General features: G+C 43.5%; 2 protein-coding genes across 2 annotated transcripts in view; both read left to right on the top strand.

The window, feature by feature from the left end:
* Positions 1 to 382: 382 nt before the first annotated feature.
* pank1a (pantothenate kinase 1a) lies at positions 383 to 12,019 on the top strand. Its single transcript, XM_063007165.1, has 7 exons — positions 383 to 599; positions 5,717 to 6,066; positions 7,074 to 7,327; positions 7,624 to 7,800; positions 8,839 to 8,962; positions 11,049 to 11,174; positions 11,369 to 12,019. The coding sequence occupies exons 1-7, from the start codon at positions 572 to 574 to the stop codon at positions 11,426 to 11,428; spliced, it is 1,119 nt and encodes a 372-aa protein (XP_062863235.1). The 5' UTR covers positions 383 to 571; the 3' UTR covers positions 11,429 to 12,019.
* A 1,251-nt stretch (positions 12,020 to 13,270) lies between these two features.
* The window catches only part of tbc1d12a (TBC1 domain family, member 12a), a 17,808-nt gene continuing 7,023 nt past the window's right edge, over positions 13,271 to 24,055 (top strand). The window contains exons 1-7 of the mRNA XM_063007769.1: positions 13,271 to 15,428; positions 18,558 to 18,678; positions 19,053 to 19,144; positions 19,262 to 19,344; positions 21,103 to 21,220; positions 22,641 to 22,747; positions 22,966 to 23,046. Of these exons, the coding sequence (XP_062863839.1) occupies positions 13,477 to 15,428; positions 18,558 to 18,678; positions 19,053 to 19,144; positions 19,262 to 19,344; positions 21,103 to 21,220; positions 22,641 to 22,747; positions 22,966 to 23,046 (2,554 nt within the window). The 5' untranslated portion in view covers positions 13,271 to 13,476. The remainder of the gene's footprint in view (positions 15,429 to 18,557; positions 18,679 to 19,052; positions 19,145 to 19,261; positions 19,345 to 21,102; positions 21,221 to 22,640; positions 22,748 to 22,965; positions 23,047 to 24,055) is intronic.

Genomic DNA, 24,055 nt, shown 5'->3' with positions numbered 1-24,055 from the left:
TTTGTAGTAATCACTCGTGTCTGAGAGAAGCTTATAGTCCAGATTTAGCTCCATCTGATTTCCTCCCGTTTGTATGCTGAAAGAAGCTTTAAGAGGAAGAAGATTTTAATATGAATAATTTATTATAAATGTTTATTATTTATTTTCGTAGATAACTCGCTGAGGCGTTTCGCTCTCTGATTGGTCAGCGCAGAGTCAGGTGGTGCGCTGAAATCGCTCCTGACAGAACCGGCCAATCAGCTCTCTGTATCTCCACGCTGTCGCTCGATCTCTCATGAATATGCAAATGAGCCACGCGTTCGACCAATCAGCGCTCAGGATTCTGTCAGGCAAGGCTCTTAAAGGGACCGCTTCAGTTCTGAGTACAGAACCTGATTGAGCTCCGGTGCTTCACCTGCAGGGCATTGAAATCATCATAAACTTATAATAAACTTATAATAAAGTTATTAAAGTTGAGTTTGAGCTCTGACAGCGATCCTGCACTGCACAGAGAGTCAGACTGAGCAGATTCATGCTGTTACAGAGGAGCTTGGTGAGGATTTGAACCTGTTTGGGAACCTGTGGGGACAGAATGAAGTTGATGAGCTCGAATAAACCAGGTAACGAACACACACCTGATTATAGAATAAATAAAGTATATTTAATAAATCACACCTCTCATACTGCTCATTTAATTCTTACCTTTCCTTAAAGTTCTGTAGTTTCAGTGATTATGCTTGTTTAGAGCTGCTGGCTTCTCTGTGCCCATATAAATAGGACTTGTTTGACTGCATGGAACAGTGGTCTGTCTGCCAAAGTCTCAAAGGCTGGAAAACCCAGGACTTTCACGTTATTCTGTAATAGTAACTCAAATCCATAAAAAAAAAAAAAAAATCAGTCTGTCAGTCAGACTGCTGAGAACACGGACACTGTCCACAGTCGAGCGAGCTTAACATCACTCACAAGGGCTGGATGGTAGCAGCTCTGGATCTAAATTTACATCAGGAGCTTTGCATAAAGTGACATGACATGATAGAACATCCAACACAAATGCATTTTTGACCCAGCCATGATTAAATCCTGCATAATTTAACTTCTGTCTATATGTGTACTGCTGTATCACAAGTGCAAACATGGCAGAGTCCTTTGCTAAATAGCTAGACTCTCAGAATATTGTGGTCACTCCTCATACGAGGGTTATTTTACTAGAGCAGTACTGTAAATAATGTAAATAATCTTATTTAACCCCTTGACTGTCCCTGGTCCGTATACAGGTACAGAAATGAACAAGAATTTATATCTGTAAGTTTTAGGTACCATTCGAAAGTTTAAATGTCTACGTTTTAGCGATGTACACAGTCTGGGAGAGTTTTAGAGCCAAAAAGGTGCAAATGTATTAAATAATGACATTATAAAGTACAAATAATTCATCCTACAGATTTTGTCTGCAGTATAATCTGTTTTTTTGTGTTGGAAAGCTTTGGACACCAACATGGACTCGTTTTACTCCAACTTTAATAACTCCTGATCAGAATTAGTTAGAAGCTTAGAATTAGTTAGAATCAGTATAGTGATTGTAAACAACATTCACCACATGAATAAAGTGTTAGTAATGGTATTGCAGACCTGCATTCTTACTTACACTCACTAAAACTTATTATTATTTGAGCATGGTAAAATATCCTCACCGCTATTAGCTGTTTTTTCTGATACTTTATGGGGTTTTGTATAACATTAAACTATAAATAATGAACTTTCTGAATGAAAAGCCTTAAAAACTAGGTACATCTTTCAGGCGGAAAATGCACAAAAGTAGGCCAGACAGCCACGGGGTTGTTTGTTTGTTTGTTTGTTTATTAGGATTGTAATGTGATGTTTTACACTTTGGTTACATTCATGACAGGAACGGTAGTTACTCATTACACAAGATTCATCAGTCATGGACAATTTAGTGTCTCCAGTTCACCTCACTTGCACGTCTTTGGACTGTGGGAGGAAACCGGAGCACCCGGAGGAAACCCACATGGACATGAGGTCCCGGACCGCCCCACCTGGGGATGAAACCCAGGACCTTCTTGCTGTAAGGTGACAGTGCTACCCATCGAGCCACGCCAGGGGGTTGATTTATAAAGCTGAAATTGTTCTGAGTGTGTAAATAAACAAATATTTAAATTAAAAACACACTTTTATTTGTACATGTTCCATCAGAGCCGAGCTTCAGATAAATGTTTGTGTTTTATCTCAGGGGAACTTGTGAAAGTGAGCACTGATGTACAGTAGAATTAGTTCTAGTGTAGAATTCAGCAGAACGTCGGACGTAGGATCTGTCGGTTTGTTCAGCGTTTAGCAACTCCACACTTTTGTCACGCATAACACACGGTTTCAGAAATATGAAGACACGGAGGTCACGCGTGGACTGTGTACCCTCTCCAGGTTGTCCCATTTCTAATAATCTTTACACAACTTTATTGCTCCAGTCGTCTTCTGGCTGCAGAGATAAATTCCTCTCTGATTGATGATTGATCTGAAGCGCTCAGGGTTTATTTCAGGTCGGGAGCCGCAGGGTCAGCGTGAACTTTGCTTTTTATATCGGTCTGAAGTTTGTTGTTGTGTAATAATCACTGAGTGTTTGTTCTGTAATAGTTCGTCTGGTGCAGGAGAAGATCAGTATTTACAGACCCTATCAGTAAATGAGCTCTTCATTATCCACCATGAGCTTCAGATCTTCAACAGAAGTTCAAGAGATTTATACAAGTACATATTAAAACAATAACAACATTCCACCAGGACCAGGACCAGGGTGCAGATAAAAACAGTACAATAAATATAAAGAGCTACAGTAACCACACTAGACCTTGTTTAATCTAAAGACATTAAGATGATGGTACCAAAGACAGTGTAGTGTTGGTCAGTACAGAGAAAATGATAAGTGAGGTAAAACTTTATGTTCTGATGTACAGTTAACAGTGTAAGTTTATATAGCAGCAGTATATAATATAATACATAATATTTATATTTTACAGTATATAGTGTGCAACAATGCAAGTGATCACGTTTCTGAGTAGTTGTATGAGTCCAGGGAGCAAGAGTGGGTAGTGTGTGTGTGTGTGTGTGTGTGTGTGTGTGAGTGCGCGTGTGTGCGTGCGTGCGTGCGTGCGTGTGTGTGTGTGTGTTCAAATGTCCATCAGGTTTACCATAGTTTGTGGTAAATTGAAGTGAGTGTGTGTTTGTGAGTCTGTGTGTGGTTGTGTATATATGTGTGTCGTGTGTATGTTAGTGTGTGTGTGTGTGTGTATGATGGTGTATATGTGTGTTTGTTATTGTGTGTGGGTGTATGATGTATATGTGTGTGTACGTGTGAATATTTGTGTGTATGATGGTGTGTATGTGTGTATGATTGTGTATATTTGTGTTTGTTAGTGTGTGTGTATGATGGTGTGTGTGAGTGTGTACATAAGTGTGTATATGTGCGTGTGTGTGTGTGTGTGTGTGTGTGTGTGTGTGTGTGTGTGTGTGTATGTGTATGATGTATATGTGTGTAAGTGAGGGTGTATGTGTGAGTGTGTATGTGTCTGTGTATGATGTATACAGTGTATCACAAAAGTGAGTACACCCCTCACATTTCTGCAGATATTTAAGTATATCTTTTCATGGGACAACACTGACAAAATGACACTTTGACACAATGAAAAGTAGTCTGTGTGCAGCTTATATAACAGTGTAAATTTATTCTTCCCTCAAGATAACTCAATATACAGCCATTAATGTCTAAACCACTGGCAACAAAAGTGAGTACACCCCTTAGTGAAAGTTCCTGAAGTGTCAATATTTTGTGTGGCCACCATTATTTCCCAGAACTGCCTTAACTCTCCTGGGCATGGAGTTTACCAGAGCTTCACAGGTTGCCACTGGAATGCTTTTCCACTCCTCCATGACGACATCACGGAGCTGGCGGATATTCGAGACTTTGCGCTCCTCCACCTTCCGCTTGAGGATGCCCCAAAGATGTTCTATTGGGTTTAGGTCTGAAGACATGCTTGGCCAGTCCATCACCTTTACCCTCAGCCTCTTCAATAAAGCAGTGGTCATCTTAGAGGTGTGTTTGGGGTCATTATCATGCTGGAACACTGCCCTGCGACCCAGTTTCCGGAGGGAGGGGATCATGCTCTGCTTCAGTATTTCACAGTACATATTGGAGTTCATGTGTCCCTCAATGAAATGTAACTCCCCAACACCTGCTGCACTCATGCAGCCCCAGACCATGGCATTCCCACCACCATGCTTGACTGTAGGCATGACACACTTATCTTTGTACTCCTCACCTGATTGCCGCCACACATGCTTGAGACCATCTGAACCAAACAAATTAATCTTGGTCTCATCAGACCATAGGACATGGTTCCAGTAATCCATGTCCTTTGTTGACATGTCTTCAGCAAACTGTTTGCGGGCTTTCTTGTGTAGAGACTTCAGAAAAGGCTTCCTTCTGGGGTGACAGCCATGCAGACCAATTTGATGTAGTGTGCGGCGTATGGTCTGAGCACTGACAGGCTGACCCCCCACCTTTTCAATCTCTGCAGCAATGCTGACAGCACTCCTGCGCCTATCTTTCAAAGACAGCAGTTGGATGTGACGCTGAGCACGTGCACTCAGCTTCTTTGGACGACCAACGCGAGGTCTGTTCTGAGTGGACCCTGCTCTTTTAAAACGCTGGATGATCTTGGCCACTGTGCTGCAGCTCAGTTTCAGGGTGTTGGCAATCTTCTTGTAGCCTTGGCCATCTTCATGTAGCGCAACAATTCGTCTTTTAAGATCCTCAGAGAGTTCTTTGCCATGAGGTGCCATGTTGGAACTTTCAGTGACCAGTATGAGAGAGTGTGAGAGCTGTACTACTAAATTGAACACACCTGCTCCCTATGCACACCTGAGACCTAGTAACACTAACGAGTCACATGACATTTTGGAGGGAAAATGACAAGCAGTGCTCAATTTGGACATTTAGGGGTGTAGTCTCTTAGGGGTGTACTCACTTTTGTTGCCGGTGGTTTAGACATTAATGGCTGTATATTGAGTTATTTTGAGGGAAGAATAAATTTACACTGTTATATAAGCTGCACACAGACTACTTTTCATTGTGTCAAAGTGTCATTTTGTCAGTGTTGTCCCATGAAAAGATATACTTAAATATCTGCAGAAATGTGAGGGGTGTACTCACTTTTGTGATACACTGTATGTGTGTGTGTTTTTTGAGTGTATGTGGGATTGTATGTGTGCAAGTGAGTGTGTGTCTGTGTATGATGTATATGTGTGTGTATTTGTGTGAGTGTGTATATATACAGTATGTGTGTGTGTGAATGTATGTGAGTGTGTATGTGTGTGTTATTGTTAGTGTGTGTGAGAGTATGTGAGTGTGTATGTGTCTGATGTATGTGTGTGTGTATTTGTGTGAGTGTGTATATATACAGTATGTGTGTGTGTGTGAATGTATGTGAGTGTGTATGTGTGTGTTATTGTTAGTGTGTGTGAGAGTAAGTGAGTGTTTATGTGTCTGTGTATGATGTATATGTGTATGTGAATGTATGCGAGTGAGTGTGTGTGTGTGTTATTTTTAGTGTGTATGTGAATGTATTCGAGTGAGTTTTTTCTGCAGCTCCGCCCCTGTGTAGCCTGAGACACGCCCTGAGACACGCCCTGACCCACCGTGGTGACCCCCTCTGTTCCTCTGTGTGTTCTCCAGCGCTCCCCTGGTTGGGCCTGGACGTCGGCGGGACTCTGGTGAAGCTGATCTACTTCGAGCCGCGGGAAATGACGGACGAGGACGCGGAGGAGCTGGAGACGCTGAGGACCGTGGGCTCGTACCTCACGTCCAGGACCTCGTACGGGGCGGCCGGCGTACGCGACGTTCACCTGGAGCTGCGCGATCTGAGCGTGTGCGGACGCACCGGCACGCTGCACTTCATCCGCTTCCCCACCGCCGCCCTCACGCCATTCTTCAGCACCGGGAGGGAGGGGCACGTGGGCAAACTGCGCCGGACCGTCTACGCCACCGGGGGCGGGGCCTACAAGTTTGAGAACGACTTCAAGACGGTGAGAACTGGGGCATAGATGGTTCTGTGGAGTGGGGTTATTGAGAAATTATGGGATGGAGGACTTTGGGACAAAATAGACTAATGAACCAGCAGCCAATGAGATTACTGGAAACTAGTCAGGTGTTACAAGTACAAGGTGAGAGTAACAGCTTACAAGAACAGGAAACACCATCCATATAAGGAAACCGAAGGACTGGGTGACGTTGTTTGGTTGTTCAGCACATTTTTATTAAAAATTGACCAACGCTTTATCCTGGTCAGGGTCACAGTGGGTCTGATGTATTGGGTGAAAGGCAGGAAACACCCCAGAGAGGCTGCCAGTTCATCATAGGGCGTATACACACACACATACACACACACACTCATATACACATACACACATACTGTATATACACACACATACATACACACACACACACACACAAACATACATACACACATATATACACACTCATAGATACACACACATTTACATACACATACACACTCATACATACACACACACAGATACATACACACACATACGTATATACTGTGTACACAAACACACACAGATACATACACACACACTCATATATACTCACACACACAGATACATACACACACACAGAGATGTATACACACACATACATTCATACATACACACACACACACACATACTTACACACACAGGTTAAGTTTTAGTAGCTCCAGTTGTCCTGACTGCTGGTCTTTGGATGTGTGGAGAACATGTAAAACTCCACACAGAAAGGACCCTGTGGAATCGACCCCGTGACCTTGTTGGTGTGTGAGAACGCTACACACTGCACCACTGTGCTGCACATGCAATGATTAGCTTTGCCCGATATTTTAAATAAATGAACCCACCAGAGTTTCAGTGTGTCGAGTGAATCGTGATATAAATATAAATGCTTATAAATCTGTGCTCAGGATTCTAAAACGTAAACATGTCCGGCTCCCTCTCTCTCTCTCTCTCTCTCTCTCTCTGTGTGTGTGTGTGTGCAGAAGGCCTGTGTGGACCTACAGAAGCTGGACGAGCTGGACTGTCTGATCCGGGGTCTGCTGTACCTGGACTCGGTGGGGTTTAACGGGAAGCCCGAGTGTTATTATTTCGAGAGGGCGTCGGACCCGCAGCGCTGTGTGAAGCGCCCCTGTCACCTGGAGAACCCCTTCCCCATGCTGCTGGTCAACATCGGCTCGGGGGTGAGCGTCCTCGCCGTGCACTCCCCGAAAAACTACAGACGCATCACTGGAACCAGGTCAGGACGCCCCCTCACCCACAAAACACCTGAGCAAAAGTATGTGGACACTCCTGATAATGTGTTTCAACCAAACATGCTGATTCCTTCTTATAAGAACCTCACACACTGCAGTGCATCATGGGAATCACTGCTGTTAGTGTGTACTATGCAGTTTGGGATGCAGCATCATTTTCAGGGGGCGGAGCTTAAAACACACACACATGTAAATGTGTCATTGTTTTACATTTCTTTCCTTTAACCGAGTTGTTTCACTGTGTGTGTGTGTGTGTGTGTGTGTGTGTGTGTGTGTACAGTCTGGGTGGGGGTACGTTCCTGGGTTTGTGCTGTTTGTTGACAGGATGTGACACGTTCGAGGAGGCGTTGGCGATGGCGAGTGCGGGCGACAGCAACAACGTGGATAAACTGGTGAAGGATATTTACGGAGGAAACTATCAGCGCTTCAGCCTGCACGGGAACACCGTCGCTGCCAGGTACCACACCGGGGTGTGTGTGTGTGTGTGTGTGTGTGTGTGTATATATGTGAATGTGTGTGTATGTGTTTATAAGTGTGTGTTTATATGTGTGTGTATGTGTATATTTAAGGGTGTGTTTATATATGTGTGTGTATGTGTGTATGTAAGTGTGTGTGTGTATATATGTGTGTGTGTTTATGTTTGTATTTTTGTCTGTCTGTATGTGTATATATTTAAGGGTGTGTGTGTGTGTGTGTTTGTGTATGTGTGTGTGTGTATGTGTGTATGTATACGGGTGTGTTAATATATGTGTGTATGTGTGTGTGTTTGTGTATGTGTGCGTTTGTGTATATGTGTTTGTGTGTATAAATGTGTGTGTTTGTGTATATGTGTGTGTATGTGTGTTTTTGTGTGTATAAATGTAAGTGTGTGTTTGTGTATGTGTGTGTTTGTGTATGTGTGTGAATATGTATGTTTGTGTGTATAAATGTGTGTGTGTTTGTGTATGTGTGTATATATGTAAGTGTGTGTGTGTGTGTTTGTGTATATGTGTGTATATATGTAAGTGTGTGTGTGTGTGTGTTTGTGTATATGTGTGTATATATGTAAGTGTTTTTGTATGTGTGTGTGTATTTATATATGTGTGTGTTTGTGTATGTGTGAATATGTGTGTGTATGTGTGTTTTTGTGTGTATAAATGTAAGTGTGTGTTTGTGTGGCAGTGATAGCTCAGTGGTTAAGGTACTGGACTAGTAAACAGAAGGTTGCCGGTTCAAGCCCCGCCACCACCAAGTTGCCACTGTTGGGTCCCTGAGCAAGGCCCTTAACCCTCAATTGCTCATCGTGTTCAGCTCATTGTGTAAGTCGCTTTGGATAAAAGCGTCTGCTAAATGCTGAAAATGTAAATGTAAATGTGTATATGTGTGTATATATATTTATATATGTGTGTGTGTATGTATGTAAGTGTGTGTGTGTGTTAGGAAACTCAATCATTGTAAGCTTATGACACTATGCTGATAATAATGTATGTGTGTGTGTGTGTGTGTGTGTGTGTAGTTTTGGTCACATGATGAGTAAGGAGAAGAGAAGCGGTATCTGTAAGGAGGATTTGGCGAGAGCGCTGCTGGTCTCCATCACCAACAACATCGGCTCCATCGCCCGCATGTGCGCCATGAACGAGGTCTGTACTGGACTGTGGGAACTTTCACCCACCTGATTACACAACACACACACACACACACACACCAGCTGTAACAACAACAATAACACACCTCGACCTTATCAGCAACCGGCTCAGTGCTGTAACCTTCAGTTATCATTCAGGGCGTGGTGATAGAGTCAGTGCTGCTGTAAACGTGTAAACAAACACATCTAGCGCTTCATTACAGTCAATCTATGGATATACAATCACTGAAACGTCTCATTTCATCCCAGTGTTTATGACATGACCCCCTCTGAAACATGTGGCATGAATCGGGTTCACACAGGGATCAGTATCACGTATGTAGAGTCACGCACTGCTCTCCATTATCCCCCGTCTCTGTGCAGCACCTCAACCAGCCAGCAGAGGGCGCAGTTACATCAGTGATGAGGAATTCCTTCAGCCCGCCCATCTAGGAGATGTTAGCCAACCATGTCAGTGTGTAGGTGCAGGACCAGCCAATAGCAGAGCTGATGTTTGGACTTGCAAGCTTGAAATCCCAGCCCTGGTGGGCTAGTGTGTTTTTCCACTGCGCCACCTGACCCACCTGTGGCAACTTGGCTGTGATGAGGCTTGAACCTGCAACCTTCTGATTACTAGTGCAGCACTTTAACCACTGAGCTAGCACAAATTCCCTCAGTCATTGTTTTACACGAGAGAAAAGATCCAGACATGTAAACAGATGAAAGTGTGTTGATGTAATACATCACACAGTGGCTTTTTTTCATGAACTGGTCAGGGTCACAGTGGGTCCAGTTCCACTGGGGAACATTGGGTGTAAAGCAGGAACACCCCGGACAGGGCGCCAACTCATCGCTGGGCTTCGAGCATCTCCCCATCCTCAATCACGACCGATCCTGTCTGTGTAGACGCCCAAGTGAGCCCCGGTGAGATTCGAACCCACACCCATGTGCAGACAAACTTCTCCAAATCTACAATTAGACCCATTTTATATCAATTAGGAGCCAAACGAGGACGTTTCATCTCATCTGAACATGTAAATATGGACTCGTGGAGTTCAGTCGACACTCGGGGAACTGGGTTCTGTTCTCAGGTGAGTCTCGTAAAGGAGCAACACTGGAGGATCTGGAGTTATCAGCTTAATGATGGTACATTATGGACTCCATGAAGTACCTGGAGATTAATAAAAAAGTCTCTGGCTTATTCTGCCAAGAAAATAAAACTGTGCTGCGATTGGCGCTTCCAGAAAATAAAACATCCAGTGAGCAGAAATGCATTTAAATAAACGTTAGCTGTTTTTTATCAGTGTAGAATTAATCCCAGTGTTCCCAGTTCTGTTCTGGAATTCTGTCGTGGTTTCTATACACCAGTGCAATGATCTCAAGCACAAAGCAAAAGTTTGTACACCCTTTTAGTGCACAGTCTCCGTTTCCTTCCTCTGATAAACGTAACACCAGAAAAACAACTAAATAATAAATGTAAATAATAAAACTTTACCACATAACCACATTTTATTCTTTATTTAATTCTGTAAATAAACAGTAATTGTGTTTAAAAATGTACAAAAGTTTGTTTCCTGTGTGGAAAGTGTTTACTCGCTTTAAGAGAACGTGGACCTTGACCAGGCGAGCACAAACTGTTATACAGTATATTAAAAGGTGCAGCGCTGCAGTTTGTCTCCCTCTGCTGGTGATACTGCAGATCACATTATACTATATAAATACTCTCACTCACTTTCTTAACCGCTTATCCAGTCAGGGTTGCGGGGGGTGCTGGAGCCTATCCCAGCTTTTTAATGGGCGCAAGGCACACAGTAACACCCTGGACGGTGCACCAGTCCATCGCAGGGCACACACACACACCCATTCACCTATAGGGCAATTTAGTGTCTCTAATTCACCTGACTGCATGTTTTTGGACTGTGGGAGGAAACCGGAGCTCCTGGAGGAAACCCACGCAGACACAGGGAGAACATGCAAATTCCACACAGAAAGGACCCGGAACTGTGAGGCAACAGTGCTACCCACCAAGCCACTGTGTTAGTATATACATATAAATATATATTGCTGTGTGTGTGTGTGTGTGTGTGTGTGTGTGTGTGTAGAACATTAACAGGGTGGTTTTCGTGGGGAATTTTCTGAGGATCAACACGTTATCCATGAAGCTTCTCGCTCACGCCATGGACTTCTGGTCTGAAGGACAAATGAAGGCGCTTTTCTTAGAGCACGAGGTAAATAAACGCCGTTCAGCTCCAGAAAATCCAAACCTGAGAAACCTTCAGCACTTTGATTGGGGGGAATAATAACTAATAAATAAGTGACTATAAATGTCAGGTTTAGTAAAATACACTTGTACACTGTGTGTGTGTGTGTGTGTGTGTGTGTGTGTGTGTGTGTGTGTGTGTGTTTGTGTGTGTGTTTGTAGGGGTATTTCGGAGCAGTTGGGGCTTTTTTGGAGCTCTTGAAGTCGTCTGAGGGCCCCTGAGAGACGTTGTTGGGGTTGCTGTAAAATCTGAATGAGGTTAATCTGTGTATATATTGTGTATCATATAGAAAACATAGGATTGTTTTTTCTTTTCGGGGGTGGGTTGTGTAGTGATTGTGTACATGTGTATTTTATTGGGGGGTAATGTAAAGATAAATGTTTTATAACTGTTAAACAGCTCAGAAAAACAGAGAATTTATATTTTCAAAAATATATTTTATAGCAGAAACTAAAATATTCCGGTGTAAATTTTATATATTAAAATATTTTAGATTTTTCTGGTTGATTTATTTTCTTTCTAAAGGAAAGATTTAATTTAGTTTAATTAGTTTTATTTCCATTTTAAAGGAAATATAAACTGTAGTGATTAAATCATTCGCATTTTATACATTTTATAATATTTGTATAATATTTTTGGGCAGATTTGTGTTTTAATAATGAGTTTTAATGCTGATGAAAATATTTGATATTTCTGTACAGAAATAAAATATAATATATTTTTAAATTATTTTTTAGTGATTTAGATAAAAGATTTTGTATTTTACTGGCTGCTTGATGTTGCTTTAAAAAATGTAAAATAAAAAAACTGTGACGTTTCATCTCTTCTCTGCTGTTCATCAGGTTTTTTTATTATTTAAATATTTGATATTTATTTGTTCTTTTTAAATAAAGCATCATGTTTAATTGAATTAAATGTACATTAAAAACACCACAAATTATTTATTTATTTTACAGTCGAGTCACTTTGTGTTGCTGATTATCAAACCAACATTTTATACCAATAAAAACTAGAAATTCAGAAAACCAGTTCCAGTTTAAATCATTTTATTTAAAAAACTTACAAATATCTGAAGGTTTAATTACAATTATTATTATTATTATTATTAATTAAATTATGTTTTTCATTTTTAATTTATTGAATTTTTATTGTTCTGTTCTGATTAGTTCTTTTCTGTTCTGATTTGTGCTGTTTAGTTCTGATTGGTTCTTTTCTGTTGTGATTTGTTTCCTTTGTTTCTTTGGTTCTATAGTTCTGAATAGATATCTTTAGTTTATATTAGTTCTCTTTACTTCTGATTTGTTTCCTTCTGTTCTGATTTGTTGTCTTTAGTTCTGATTTGTTCTCTTTAGTTCTTATTTGTTCCCTTCTGTTCTGATTTGTTCTCTTCTGTTTTAATTTGTTTAGATTTGTTCTTTTCTGTTCTGATTTGTTCTCATTAGTTCTTTTTTTTGAGAGAACTGATTTTTTGTTCTGATTTGTTCTTTGTTAGTTCTGTTTAGTTCTCTTCTGTTCTGATTATTTCTCTTTACCTCTGATTAGTTCTCTTCTGTTCTGATTTGTCCTGTTCTTCATGCCCTGGTGAAACTAGAGGGACTCTGGTGTCTTTTTGTTCCATTATTGAGTTGTTTTTTGTTTTTGCTCTTTTATTTTGACGGTGCTCACATGGTCCTGATCCCAGTAATCACATGGTCATGTGTTTTCAAAACTCGTGTTTGTGTACATTTTATTTTTGAAGTGTAACAAAATCAAATGAAACGTAATAAACCTAATAAACTTATAAATGTTAAATATAATCATTGATTAAATATAAAATTAAAATATGGAATAAAGGCGCGATTGTGTAATTACACTTTCTGGCCGCTAGATGTCGCTTTATTCACGTAAAACCATTGTGACCAAACACACGGGCTGAATTTCAAATAGCATAATCTACACTGTGAAGTGCCCTAGGTAGGGCGTAGAGTGAGGTCATGTGACTCCCTTTGTAGTGCTCAGATGTAGGGAGCAAGTCAGCGGATTAGGATCCAACCCTCAGATAAACTCCACTAAACATGGCGGTCTGTCGGCTTCGATGAGGACGATCTGTGAGAGCTTCGGATATTATCGGTATAAACACAGAACCGGAGGATTCGGTTTAATCGGGATGGATCGCGGTGGGAGTGTACCGGGGTAAAATGAGAGTGTACCGGTGTGTACACGGTGAGATTAAGCGGTTTAAAGGGCGCGGTGAGAGAAGAAAGCGGCTGATGTGTTGGCTCGGACCCTGATGGAGACGGACGCACCGCGCAGGACCAGCTTTATCCTCTCCTGCACCGGGGATGTGAATGAAAACCTGGAGGATCCGGATAAACCTCACCCACTCCACCCAGTGGGCACCACGGACACACCGGGGCACTGCCAGGCTGCTCACATCACCCACAAGTGCAAGGCAGGGATGCCTGATCCAGGTCCAAGATGCCCCACAGCTGAGGAGACCCTGGAGAACGGGTTACCAGAATCCTTCAGCACAGACCTCAGTCTGGATCCAGAGGGCACAAAACCAGCGGGCACTGGTGAAACTGGTGCCAACTTGAGTGCAAATGGATGCAATAATACACTTAATGGTGAAACAGTGGGCATGGATGGGTTCAGTGCCAACCTGACTGCATCCACATGCACCGTGAGAGCTGATGCCAACCCAGTCACATGTGTGGCAGCGGGCACTGGTATAGCTGGTACCATCCCGACTGTAAATGGATGCATACATACACTACATGATCATACAGTGGGTATCAGGGAGGGTAGTACCAACCTGACTTTGGATGGGAGAACCAATGCCAACCTTGCCACATCTGCCCACAAAAGCACACGGGATAGAAATGAAGCATGTACGAGAGAGACCAGTGCCAACCTGAATACATCTACGGGCATCATGAGAAACAATGCCAGCCTATATGTTTCTGGAGAAACAATGGGCATTGGTAAAGCCGGTGCCAACCTGACTGCATCTGAAAGCGTAAACACTCAGAACCGAGAAGCAGAGGGAAGTGGAGGAGACACATCTGGAACCGTTGGCATACCAGACGGAAAATCAACAGATACCTGTGCCAGTCTGTTGGCATCTGGAGACACTCAGTTAATAAACAAACCACACGGAGAAGTGAAGCGTATTCGTGAAACCAGTGCCAACCCGGGTGGAGGTGAAGTACTTATTGCTGGGTTTGATGCCAACCTGAATGCATTTGATGGTGAAGCAACGTATGCCAGTCTAAACTCTGCTGAAAAGGCAACGTTTGGGGAAAGCAGTGCCAGCCTGACAGCATCTACAAGCATTGTTGGGGCTAATGATGCCAACCTAAGCACATATGCACACCTGGACTCATCAGATGGTACTAAAGTGAGCATTGCCAACCTGGTTGCTGTTGGAGGAACGCTGGGTATCGAGGAGACCAATGCCAGTCTAAACGCAGATGAGAAACTTTCTATTGATGGAATCCATGCCAGCCTAGCTACATCCGAAAAGATAAACCAAGAGCCGGCTTTCGGGAATCATGCCAACTCCTCTATAACTGAAGAAGCAGGTGGCACCAGTGCTAGCCAAGTTGAAGCTTGGCACATTAACACCGTAGCACCTGTGGACAGAGTGGATCAGGTTGCAGGGATTTTCCAGCCTGGAAAAGACCCACCGATGCCCGTGTCTGCCAGTCAGGAGCTTCAGAGCTTCTCAGAAATGAGAATACCCAACGGAGATGTGAACTGTGGCACCGTGAGTGACTGGGCATTCGGCACTGCCGGGCACGTGGACCAAAGCGATTTCCTAGAACATGCCACACGTGTGGGAAACTGTGGGTTCTTGATTATAAACAGAAGGTCGTTATGTGACGACTCGACTAATCTAGGTGCCAACCAGAAGCAGCGGGCACCCAGTGGAGGTTGTGTCTCATTACTTAACTCCCGGGGGACTGAAGCGTCACCACCCAGTGAAGCTGGCATGGTGAGACCACAGGCTCTCAGGACTAACCCTGGGCACACTGTCTCGCTGAGCTGTGATGCCACCCCACTGGACGAAGATAACCCCGGGTATTTTATGGGCGATGAAGACGTGGGTGGCACGGGGAACACTCTGAGCCGCAGGCACAGCGTCCCCGATGAGCTTTTGGAGAAAGAGGGTGTGGATCCAGACGTCTCGTCTGAGCAGAGAGGGAGCAAGAAGCATGGCATCGCCAACTTTCTGAGTGGGTACGTGAATACGTGGGCATGACGTAAAGTTGTTACAAATTGTATTATAATGTTTAAAAGCTGTCATTGGCTATTTCTGAGGGAACGGGTAAGGGGGTGGTGATGCCCAGACCCCAGGGCTGGATGGGCACCCTGTCCTGGGTACTTGTGCCCAGTGTTTCCCAGTTGGATGGACTCGACTGTACGTCGTAGTCCAGTGACGGTTGATAGCGAAGCAGAGATCCGAACCTGGGTGCTGTGCCACCTAAATGCCCACATGAAGATGTTTTTTTTAACTGGGTGTCACTGGGTAGAGGGGTGGTGGTGATGGACCCGATTGTCCGCGGTACTCCAGTGACGGTTGATAGCGCAGCAAAGATCCGAACCCGGATCCCAGCGGTAGTGGGCTGGCATAACAATCCGCTGTGCCACCCGAGTGCCCACATGAACACGTTTTATAGAACTGGGTTTTATTGTGCTGGACTGTATGAGTGGTGATAATGATGTCGGCTCTAGCGTGCACCCACCACCGGGTGGTGTGTTTGAGTGCGTCAACGTTTTTCCTCTAAACAAACTTCTGCTGTTCAATCAGCTGTAGCGTAGTGATTAAGGTACTGGACTAGTTATCGAAAGGTCGCTGGTTCAAGCCCCACCACTGCCAGGTTGCCACTGTCGGGCCCTTGAGCGCGGCCCTTAATCCACAACTGCTCAGACAACATACTGTCACTGTACTGTAAGTCACTTTGGATAAAAGCGTCTCCTAAATGCCGAAATAAGGGTTCAACAGTGACAACCTGGCAGTGGTGGGGCTTGAACCAGAGACCTTCTGATTACTAGTCCAGCACCTTAACCTCTATACTACAAGTAAACCTTGGCAGAGTGGAGACCACTGTTCCATGAGCTCTGATCTTGGGACCTGCAGTTCTTCAGAACCAGTTCTTTTTGAGATCTATTCCCAGTAAGCGCTTTTCCACCAAAAGAACTCTGGTTCTTGAACTGGTTCCTTGGATCTTTGTAGGAAAAAGGGGTTTCAGTGTGGTTCCCAGTGTGGTAAACCAGACTTACACAAATCTGAAGACCTCAGATCAGTAATGAAGTTACTCAGGGGTCTGATCATGGTCACGGTTACTAGTTCAACACCTTACCTAACTCTATACTACAACTAAACCTTGGCAAACAGAGTGGAGACCACTGTTCCATGAATCGGTTCTTTCTGAGATCTGTTCCCTGTAAGCACTTTTCCACCAAAAGAACTCTGGTTCCTGAACCAGTTCCGTTCAGGCTTTTTCGAACCTTGGTGCTTTGTAGGAAAAAGGGGTTCCAGTGTGGTTCCCAGTGTGGTTCCCACCGTGGTTCCACCATAAGGCTCGTGGATAAACCAGCCATATACGTACAGTGTATCACAAAAGTGAGTACACCCCTCACATTTCTGCAAATATTTCATTATATCTTTTCATGGGACAACACTATAGAAATAAAACTTGGATATAACTTAGAGTAGTCAGTGTACAGCTTGTATAGCAGTGTAGATTTACTGTCTTCTGAAAATAACTCAACACACAGCCATTAATGTCTAAATAGCTGCAACATAAGTGAGTACACCCCACAGTGAACATGTCCAAATTGTGCCCAAAGTGTCAATATTTTGTGTGACCACCATTATTATCCAGCACTGCCTTAACCCTCCTGGGCATGGAATTCACCAGAGCTGCACAGGTTGCTACTGGAATCCTCTTCCACTCCTCCATGATGACATCACGGAGCTGGTGGATGTTAGACACCTTGAACTCCTCCACCTTCCACTTGAGGATGCGCCACAGGTGCTCAATTGGGTTTAGTCCATCACCTTTACCTTCAGCTTCCTCAGCAAGGCAGTTGTCATCTTGGAGGTTGTGTTTGGGGTCGTTATCCTGTTGGAAAACTGACATGAGGCCCAGTTTTCGAAGGGAGGGGATCATGCTCTGTTTCAGAATGTCACAGTACATGTTGGAATTCATGTTTCCCTCAATGAACTGCAGCTCCCCAGTGCCAGCAACACTCATGCAGCCCAAGACCATGATGCTACCACCACCATGCTTGACTGTAGGCAAGATACAGTTGTCTTGGTACCTCTCACCAGGGCGCCGCCACACATGCTGGACACCATCTGAGCCAAACAAGTTTATCTTGGTCTCGTCAGACCACAGGGCATTCCAGTAATCCATGTTCTTGGACTGCTTGTCTTCAGCAAACTGTTTGCTGGCTTTCTTGTGCGTCAGCTTCCTTCTGGGATGACGACCATGCAGACCGAGTCGATGCAGTGTGCGGCGTATGGTCTGAGCACTGACAGGCTGACCTCTCACGTCTTCAACCTCTGCAGCAATGCTGGCAGCACTCATGTGTCTATTTTTTAAAGCCAACCTCTGGATATGACGCCGAACACGTGGACTCGACTTCTTTGGTCGACCCTGGCGAAGCCTGTTCCGAGTGGAACCTGTCCTGGAAAACCGCTGTATGACCTTGGCCACCATGCTGTAGCTCAGTTTCAGGGTGTTAGCAATCTTCTTATAGCCCAGGCCATCTTTGTGGAGAGCAACAATTCTATTTCTCACATCCTCAGAGAGTTCTTTGCCATGAGGTGCCATGTTGAATATCCAGTGGCCAGTATGAGAGAATTGTACCCAAAACACCAAATTTAACAGCCCTGCTCCCCATTTACACCTGGGACCTTGACACATGACACCAGGGAGGGACAACGACACATTTGGGCACAATTTGGACATGTTCACTGTGGGGTGTACTCACTTATGTTGCAGCTATTTAGACATTAATGGCTGTGTGTTGAGTTATTTTCAGAAGACAGTAAATCTACACTGCTATACAAGCTGTACACTGACTACTCTAAGTTATATCCAAGTTTCATGTCTATAGTGTTGTCCCATGAAAAGATATAATGAAATATTTGCAGAAATGTGAGGGGTGTACTCACTTTTGTGATACACTGTATATATTGACACCAGACTGTAGTGACATGCACCTCTCTTACAAACCCTAGGGAACGTGAGAACATCTGACCTGAGTCAGATCAGTAATGAAGTTCCTCAGGGGTTCCTCAGTGTCTGATCATCTTCACGGTTCCTGTTCCTCAGCACGGTTCCTCTCTCTGTACAGGAACCTGTTCTCCTGGAGGTCCAAAGAGACGAAGGTGAGTCTGAACACTTCGGGGTGGAGCTTGTTTGGGAAGTTTTCTCCGAAGGGAAACGTCACCAAGGACTCTGGAACCCACCAACAGGTGAGAGACCGTCCCAGTATTTTATGATTATGGTATGGACCAGACTTGCAGCTGTATTACACTAGAGCAGGGTTTTAAAAATGCCAAAAATAATGGGTGGCTTTATGTTACAGCTTGTAAACCACAGTGGGACCAGATAATAGGATGCATTGTTTATGTTGCCTGGCGATACACATGCCAACCCACCCTCCAACCAAACATCTGAGCCCTAGAAATAAAAAGAACTGTCATGACAGAGCGGAGATAAACACACTCACACACTGAGAGAACAGGCTGAGTGAGAACAGCACCCCCTAGCTGCAGTGCTCAGGATTCTGAACGTAATAGAACCTCAGTAGAAACGTTTCTGCTCTTGTATAACGTTTTGTGTCCAGGAGAGCGAGAGAGGACCGCCGGCGGTGAGGCGCTGTAACCTGGAGTTCGAACCCCTGTCCACCACCGGTCTCATTCTGGAGGACAGACCCTCGTAAGTCCCTCAGACCTCTTAGGTTACTCTACAGGCTACAGTCAGTAATTGCTTACCCACAAAGTGCCCCTGTATGGCAGGTGTAGCTGGTAACTCAGGGTTGTTTTATTACCTCAGGAACCTTCCAGCTAAATCTGATGAAGAAGCTCAGAGACACAGACAGGAGTACAACCAGATGATGGCCGGAGCCAAGAGGCGAGGTGAGCCCAGGGTTCCTAACGTTCCATAATCCCGGGACCAATCCCAGAACAGCGTGGCTCGGTTACAGAATCATGACCGTCTGCTCTCTCAAATTTGGCTGGCAGAGGGGGCGTGGAGGTGCAGATGATTGGCGTGTTAACCTCCAGTCTCCTCTGGTTGAATGTTCATTCGCTCCAGGTGGACGTGGTTCTATTTATCACGGTTTCTTCCTCGCACGGCTCCTTACGATCAGAATAACTCTGGATCTCAAACTGGTTCTGTTCAGGCCTCTTAGAACTTTGGTGCTATTCAGAGAACCGGCCCGTGTTTGCCACTGACTGTTATTTGGTTCCAGTTGGGGGTGTTTGATCCTGGATGGGAACTGTTTTATTTTTAGTGATGTACACCAACGGTTCAGAATTAGGCATGTGAACCGGAACAGAACCCGTTCCACGTTGCTTCCTCCGAATCCGTGATGCTGGACTCGATCCGGTCCAGGTTTTTTGATGGCGCGTGATGCCAGCACTTTGTATCTATTCGCTTGTTAAGTGTGACGTCATGCATCCTTTCCGGGGCCAAACGAACCTTTAATCGCAAACGCAAACAACTATGACTAAACCTGTGAACCTTTTTATATATATATTGTAAGATCCATATTGCACTAATTGTAATGATCTATGTTTATTGTCATAAATATTTTCTGTTTGGTTAAAGAATACTTATTTGAGGTGACTTGGTATTTCAGCTATTGATGATTTTTCCTGGTAATCAGTGTATGCTGTTATTCATTAGTCCTCTTCGGTGGAGCAGAATTGTACTGACTCTATATACCGACAATAGTTATCAAATATACGGAAAGAAAGAGGACGTGGAGCAACAGATTTATGATCGTAGTTTTGTTTGTTAGACGCCAAATGCGAACATAGTGAGTTTTTATAAGAAACTTGGATTAACGGATAAGTCAATGTAAGAAGAAAGTTAAAATAAATTCTGTTTGTGGAAAACTTAAGGAACTCGTGTTGCTGTCGTTGGAAATTGGATTTACAAACATTACACGAGTCATAAAGGTCTAGTCCTTCTCAATAGCGGTCTGGACGAGAAAAGGTCTTATTATATATATATATTATATATATATATATATTAGAAACATACATTAAGATACAAATAAGACAAGATGTGCAGAACACTAGTGCACTTCAGGTAATCAGAATATCATGAAAAGTTCAGGTCATTATTTCATTTCATCAAGAGGTAAGCGGTCATATTTTTAATTCATTACATGAAAACTGACATTTCTAACTCTTTGGTTTTACTTTTAATCAGTATAGCTTATAGTTTATATAGTAAAAATCCAGAATCTCACATTATTATATGAAATTAAAAAAAAAGCTTGAAACACGTGTAATGAATATACAATTTACATAGAATTATGAACAATACGGATGTGACGTATCATAAGGTCGACTCGTCACCACTTATTCCTGGGAACCTGGCAGTCATGGTGGCACTTCTTGGACCGGGCCGGATCAAGCCTGGCATCAGCGGTTTTTGAGAAATCAGGTTTACTAACAGAGGAGCGGAAACCCTGCGTTAGAGACACCGTGGTTAATAGTGACACTTCCACCTGGAGTGGCGTCAGGTGACTGAAGGTTGAGGCACTTCAGTGGTTCTTTCTAATGATGGTTCTTCATCACTCCTCCTCGTGTGTGTGCGTGTGTGCGTGTGTGTGTGTGTGTGTGTGTGTGTGTGTGTGTGTGTGTGTGTGTGTGTGAGATCAGAGCTGAAGGAGGCTCAGCGTAAGAAGAAGCAGATGAAGGAGCGTCTCAGGCAGGAGGAGAACATCGCTCGAGCTCTCCTCATCTGGAACACTGAGGTCCTCCCCAACTGGGAGAGCATGTGAGTACAATCATTCATTCATCCATTCATTCACATATTCACTCATTCATTAACTTACTGACTCATTCATTCATTAATTTATTCACTCACTCACTCACATATTTATTCACTCATTCATTCATACACTCACTTACGAATTTATTCACTCATTCATTAACTTATTCATTCACTTACTCATTCATTCATACATACTTTCACTCACTCACTTATCCATTATACTGTACATTCATTCATTTATTCACTCATTCATTCATTCATTAACTTACTCACTCATTCATTCATACACTCACTTACGAATTTATTCACTCATTCATTAACTTATTCATTCACTTACTCATTCATTCATACATACTTTCACTCACTCACTTATCCATTATACTGTACATTCATTCATTTATTCACTCATTCATTCATTCATTAACTTACTCACTCATTCATTCATACACTCACTTACGAATTTATTCACTCATTCATTAACTTACTCATTCACTCACTCATTCATTAACTTACTCATTCACTCACTCATTCATTCATACATACTTTCACTCACTCACTTATCCATTATACTGTACATTCATTCATTTATTCACTCATTCATTCATTCATTAACTTACTCACTCATTCATTCATACACTCACTTACGAATTTATTCACTCATTCATTAACTTACTCATTCACTCACTCATTCATTAACTTACTCATTCACTCACTCATTCATTCATACATACTTTCACTCACTCACTTATCCATTATACTGTACATTCATTCATTTATTCACTCATTCATTCATTCATTAACTTACTCACTCATTCATTCATACACTCACTTACGAATTTATTCACTCATTCATTAACTTACTCATTCACTCACTCATTCATTCATACATACTTTCACTCACTCACTTATCCATTATACATTCATTCACTCACTCACTCATTCACGCATCAATTTATTCATACACTCATTCACTCATTTTGTCGCTCACTCATTCATTCATTTACTCATTCACTCACTCATTCATTCATGCATTCATTCATTAATTCATTTATTCATACACTTTCACTCACTCATTTATTCACACATTCATTTATTTACTCACTCTCTCATTTATTCATAAATTCATTCAATTATTCATTAATTTACTCAATTATTTACTCATTCACTTTCTCATTCACTCATTTACTCACCCACTCACTCATGTATTCACTCACTCACTCACTTTATCACACCTCAAGAAAGTTTGAAACAACCCAGTCAACTCTTCACACATCATTGTTCTATTATTCATTCATTCATTCATTCACCTCCATCCTCTGTGTTTAATGTCTGTCAGACCTGATCATTAGCAGTGATTGATGGATTGATTGATTGATTTGCTATACTGTTTGATTGATTGATTGATTGATTGATTTGTGATCAGGAGGAACACTAGGCGTGTCCGTGAGCTGTGGTGGCAGGGTCTCCCCCCAAGCATCCGCGGCAAAATCTGGAGCCTCGCCATCGGCAACGAGCTCAACATCACCCCCGGTAACCACAGCAACCACCTATTCTCAGTCGTTCTGTACACCAGAGCTGTGAAAAAGTATTCACACCCCCTCCTCAAGTGGTGTGTGTGTGGCAATTTAGGAGGGGGGGGGGGGGGGGGGAAGATACATTTTCACAGCGTTTACATGAGTTTTAACTGGATATCTGTTATTACATCTGTGTGTGTGTGTGTGTGTGTGTGTGTGTGTGTGTGTGTGTAGAGCTGTATGGAATCTTCCTGTCTCGAGCTAAAGAGAAGTGGAGGAGCTTTAATAAGACCAGCTCACTCAGCGAGAATGAGGGTACACAATCATCTCCTTCCTTCTGTGGGGTTCTCTGGGTGGGGTTCTGTGTGTGGGGTTCTGTGGGTGTTTTGTGGTTCTGTTGGGTTAGGTCTTGCTCTCTGAAAGTTCTGTGGGGTGTTTTGTAGTTTTGGTAGGGTGTTTTGTGGTTCTGTGGGGTGCTTTTTCGTTTTCTGGGGTCTGGTCCGGTTTGTTGGGGTTCTGTGGGGTGTGGTCTTGTTCTCTGAGGGTTCTGTGGGGTGTGGTCTTGTTCTCTGAGGGTTCTGTGGGGTGTGGTATTGTTCTCTGAGGGTTCCGTGGGGTGTGGTCAGGTTTGTTGGGGTTCTGTGGGGTGTGGTCTTGTTCTCTGAGGGTTCTGTGGGGTGTGGTCAGGTTTGTTGGGGTTCTGTGGGGTGTGGTCTTGTTCTCTGAGGGTTCTGTGGGGTGTGGTCAGGTTTGTTGGGGTTCTGTGGGGTGTGGTATTGTTCTCTGAGGGTTCTGTGGGGTGTGGTCTTGTTCTCTGAGGGTTCTGTGGGGTGTGATCTTGTTCTCTGAGGGTTCTGTGGGGTGTGGTCTTGTTCTCTGAGGGTTCTGTGGGGTGTGGTCTTGTTCTCTGAGGGTTCTGTGGGGTGTGGTATTGTTCTCTGAGGGTTCTGTGGGGTGTGGTCTTGTTCTCTGAGGGTTCTGTGGGGTGTGGTCTTGTTCTCTGAGGGTTCTGTGGGGTGTGGTCTTGTTCTCTGAGGGTTCTGTGGGGTGTGGTCAGGTTTGTTGGGGTTCTGTGGGGTGTGGTCTTGTTCTCTGAGGGTTCTGTGGGGTGTGGTCTTGTTCTCTGAGGGCTCTGTGGGGTGTGGTCTTGTTCTCTGAGGGTTCTGTGGGGTGTGGTCAGGTTTATTGGGGTTCTGTGGGGTGTGGTCTTGTTCTCTGAGGGTTCTGTGGGGTGTGGTCAGGTTTATTGGGGTTCTGTGGGGTGTGGTCTTGTTCTCTGAGGGCTCTGTGGGGTGTGGTCTTGTTCTCTGAGGGTTCTGTGGGG

Source organism: Trichomycterus rosablanca, chromosome 13, assembly GCF_030014385.1.
Source record: "Trichomycterus rosablanca isolate fTriRos1 chromosome 13, fTriRos1.hap1, whole genome shotgun sequence".
NCBI lineage: Eukaryota > Metazoa > Chordata > Actinopteri > Siluriformes > Trichomycteridae > Trichomycterus > Trichomycterus rosablanca.
Note: the sequence above shows the minus strand (reverse complement) of the source record. Positions and strands in the feature narration are given on the sequence as shown.

Bases quoted from the DNA above. Each gene is read 5' to 3' on its own strand.
- pank1a (XM_063007165.1), top strand. From the start codon at position 572: ATGAAGTTGATGAGCTCGAATAAACCAG. The intron at 6,067-7,073 runs GTGAGAACTGGG...GTGTGTGTGCAG, and splicing joins TTGAGAACGACTTCAAGACG to AAGGCCTGTGTGGACCTACA. The intron at 11,175-11,368 runs GTAAATAAACGC...GTGTGTTTGTAG, and splicing joins CGCTTTTCTTAGAGCACGAG to GGGTATTTCGGAGCAGTTGG.